This window comes from Sinocyclocheilus anshuiensis, unplaced genomic scaffold, assembly GCF_001515605.1.
Source record: "Sinocyclocheilus anshuiensis isolate Anshui unplaced genomic scaffold, SAMN03320099.WGS_v1.1 scaffold415, whole genome shotgun sequence".
NCBI classification, from domain to species: Eukaryota; Metazoa; Chordata; class Actinopteri; order Cypriniformes; family Cyprinidae; genus Sinocyclocheilus; species Sinocyclocheilus anshuiensis.
The window spans coordinates 2,072,924-2,074,676 of NW_015552655.1; the positions used below are offsets into that span (position 1 = coordinate 2,072,924).

Genomic DNA, 1,753 nt, shown 5'->3' on the forward strand with positions numbered 1-1,753 from the left:
CACACACACACACCTTAAAAACTTCAACTTGAGGTTTTGGTCAGAATGAAACTACATACACACAACCAAGCACAACTGTTAACCAGAACAAGTATTGAACAATGATAAAATAGAGTCAAGTAAATAAAAATATAAAATAAAGCAAACGTAAACTGGTCTCAATTACCTTGAACATCAGTATTATGAAAAAAACACCCATAAATTAGACAGTGTTGAACAAAAAATAAAAAATTATTATTATTATTATTAATAATAATAATAATAAATCTGCTACATTGAAATCGCCTCCTTCTGTAATTTCAGATATGCATTAATGTATCCCTGCATGACTATTGCATAAATGAAGAATTCCTGGACAGTAAAGCATTCCAAGCACCAGTGCGCCGCCCAGTGTTGAAGAAAGGAACAGCAGGAAGTTCCCACATGATTGTGCACTTTCCGGTTTAGAAACATTCCCGGATAGAAGGATGATGAATACAAATAGCTTGTAAACAAATAGTCCATAAACTATTAGAGTATTTTTAGAATATTAAAGAGCTTTAAAGTGTGCTAGAGGTATATCAAATATAAATAGAATTACTATGTATAGAAATATAGTCTTTTTTTGGATTATGGAAAACGGTGAATGTCTTGACATCCACTGCGAGTCGTAAAATGAAAACCTTCATGGTCTGTAGACTGGTGCTGGGTCATTTAGATCCTAGTTTTGAGGAAGAGGTCAAAGGTGAAGGTTTAGAGTGCAATGCAAGTGCAGGGGTGTTTGAGACACACAGGTAAGATGCCACGGTTGATCTGGTGAAACTCCACCAACTGCAGCAGATCTGTAAACAGTGTGACACCATCGTCCATAGTGTAGTACTGTTTATCTCCTTGCTCTAACTACAGAGAGAAAGAGAGGTCAAGATGAAACTGTCTCATGTAAAAACACACACAATGAGAAAGAAAGACTTACGGGAATGATGAGGTAGTGTTTGGTCTTCAGTTTATAACACAAGGACAACACAAAGCACTGCGCGTGAAGCTGACTGTCACGAATCAAAAACATCCTGCAGACAGGAGAAAACTATATAAACACAACTGTACATGGCAAACGTATATGCCAGTCAAAGAACTGGTGATTCTTACCCGTCCACCTGACCCTGCTCCTCCAATAGCCTTTGAGCTTCAGTTCGAGACACGCCCCCATGGAACCACGGCTGAACCCGATGAACCACTGTAGACACACACACACACACAGAAAGCTTTTAGTAATGAGAGCTTCTTTCTTGTTGATTACAATAGATTTGATATGATGTCAGTGTTGAGGTGAGACTCACCGGACAGCTGTGACCCGTGACTGCTGGTGGGTAAACTGTGACGTAACACTTCTCTCTTCTGAAACACAAAAACACCCCACTAAAGAAACATCTACACAGCTGAGTAAATGATTTTACCAACTTTTTTTTTGACGTAACGCTTCTCTCTTCTGAAACACAAAAACACCCCACTAAAGAAACATCTACACAGCTGAGTAAATGATTTTACCAACTTTTTTTTTTTTGGACCAAAAAATGTGTTGTAGTAATAATAATAATTTCATAATAATAACTTATAATCATTTTCATTTAATTTTCATATTTTATTAGAACGTAAATAATTCATATTTAATATTTATTTATATTTTTATATGTAAATTATATAATTTAATATTTAATATTTAATTATAATAATTTTATATATATTTTATACATTTAAATACAATTATATATAATAA

At 34.6% G+C, this 1,753-nt stretch overlaps 1 protein-coding gene across 1 annotated transcript in view; it reads right to left on the reverse strand.

Annotated features, from left to right (window-relative positions):
• Window positions 1–6: 6 nt before the first annotated feature.
• The window catches only part of LOC107667111 (growth factor receptor-bound protein 7-like), a 13,534-nt gene continuing 11,787 nt past the window's right edge, over window positions 7–1,753 (reverse strand). The window contains exons 9-12 of the mRNA XM_016458695.1: window positions 1,317–1,395; window positions 1,126–1,213; window positions 953–1,046; window positions 7–879 (exon numbers count right to left, since the gene is read on the reverse strand). Of these exons, the coding sequence (XP_016314181.1) occupies window positions 733–879; window positions 953–1,046; window positions 1,126–1,213; window positions 1,317–1,395 (408 nt within the window). The 3' untranslated portion in view covers window positions 7–732. The remainder of the gene's footprint in view (window positions 880–952; window positions 1,047–1,125; window positions 1,214–1,316; window positions 1,396–1,753) is intronic.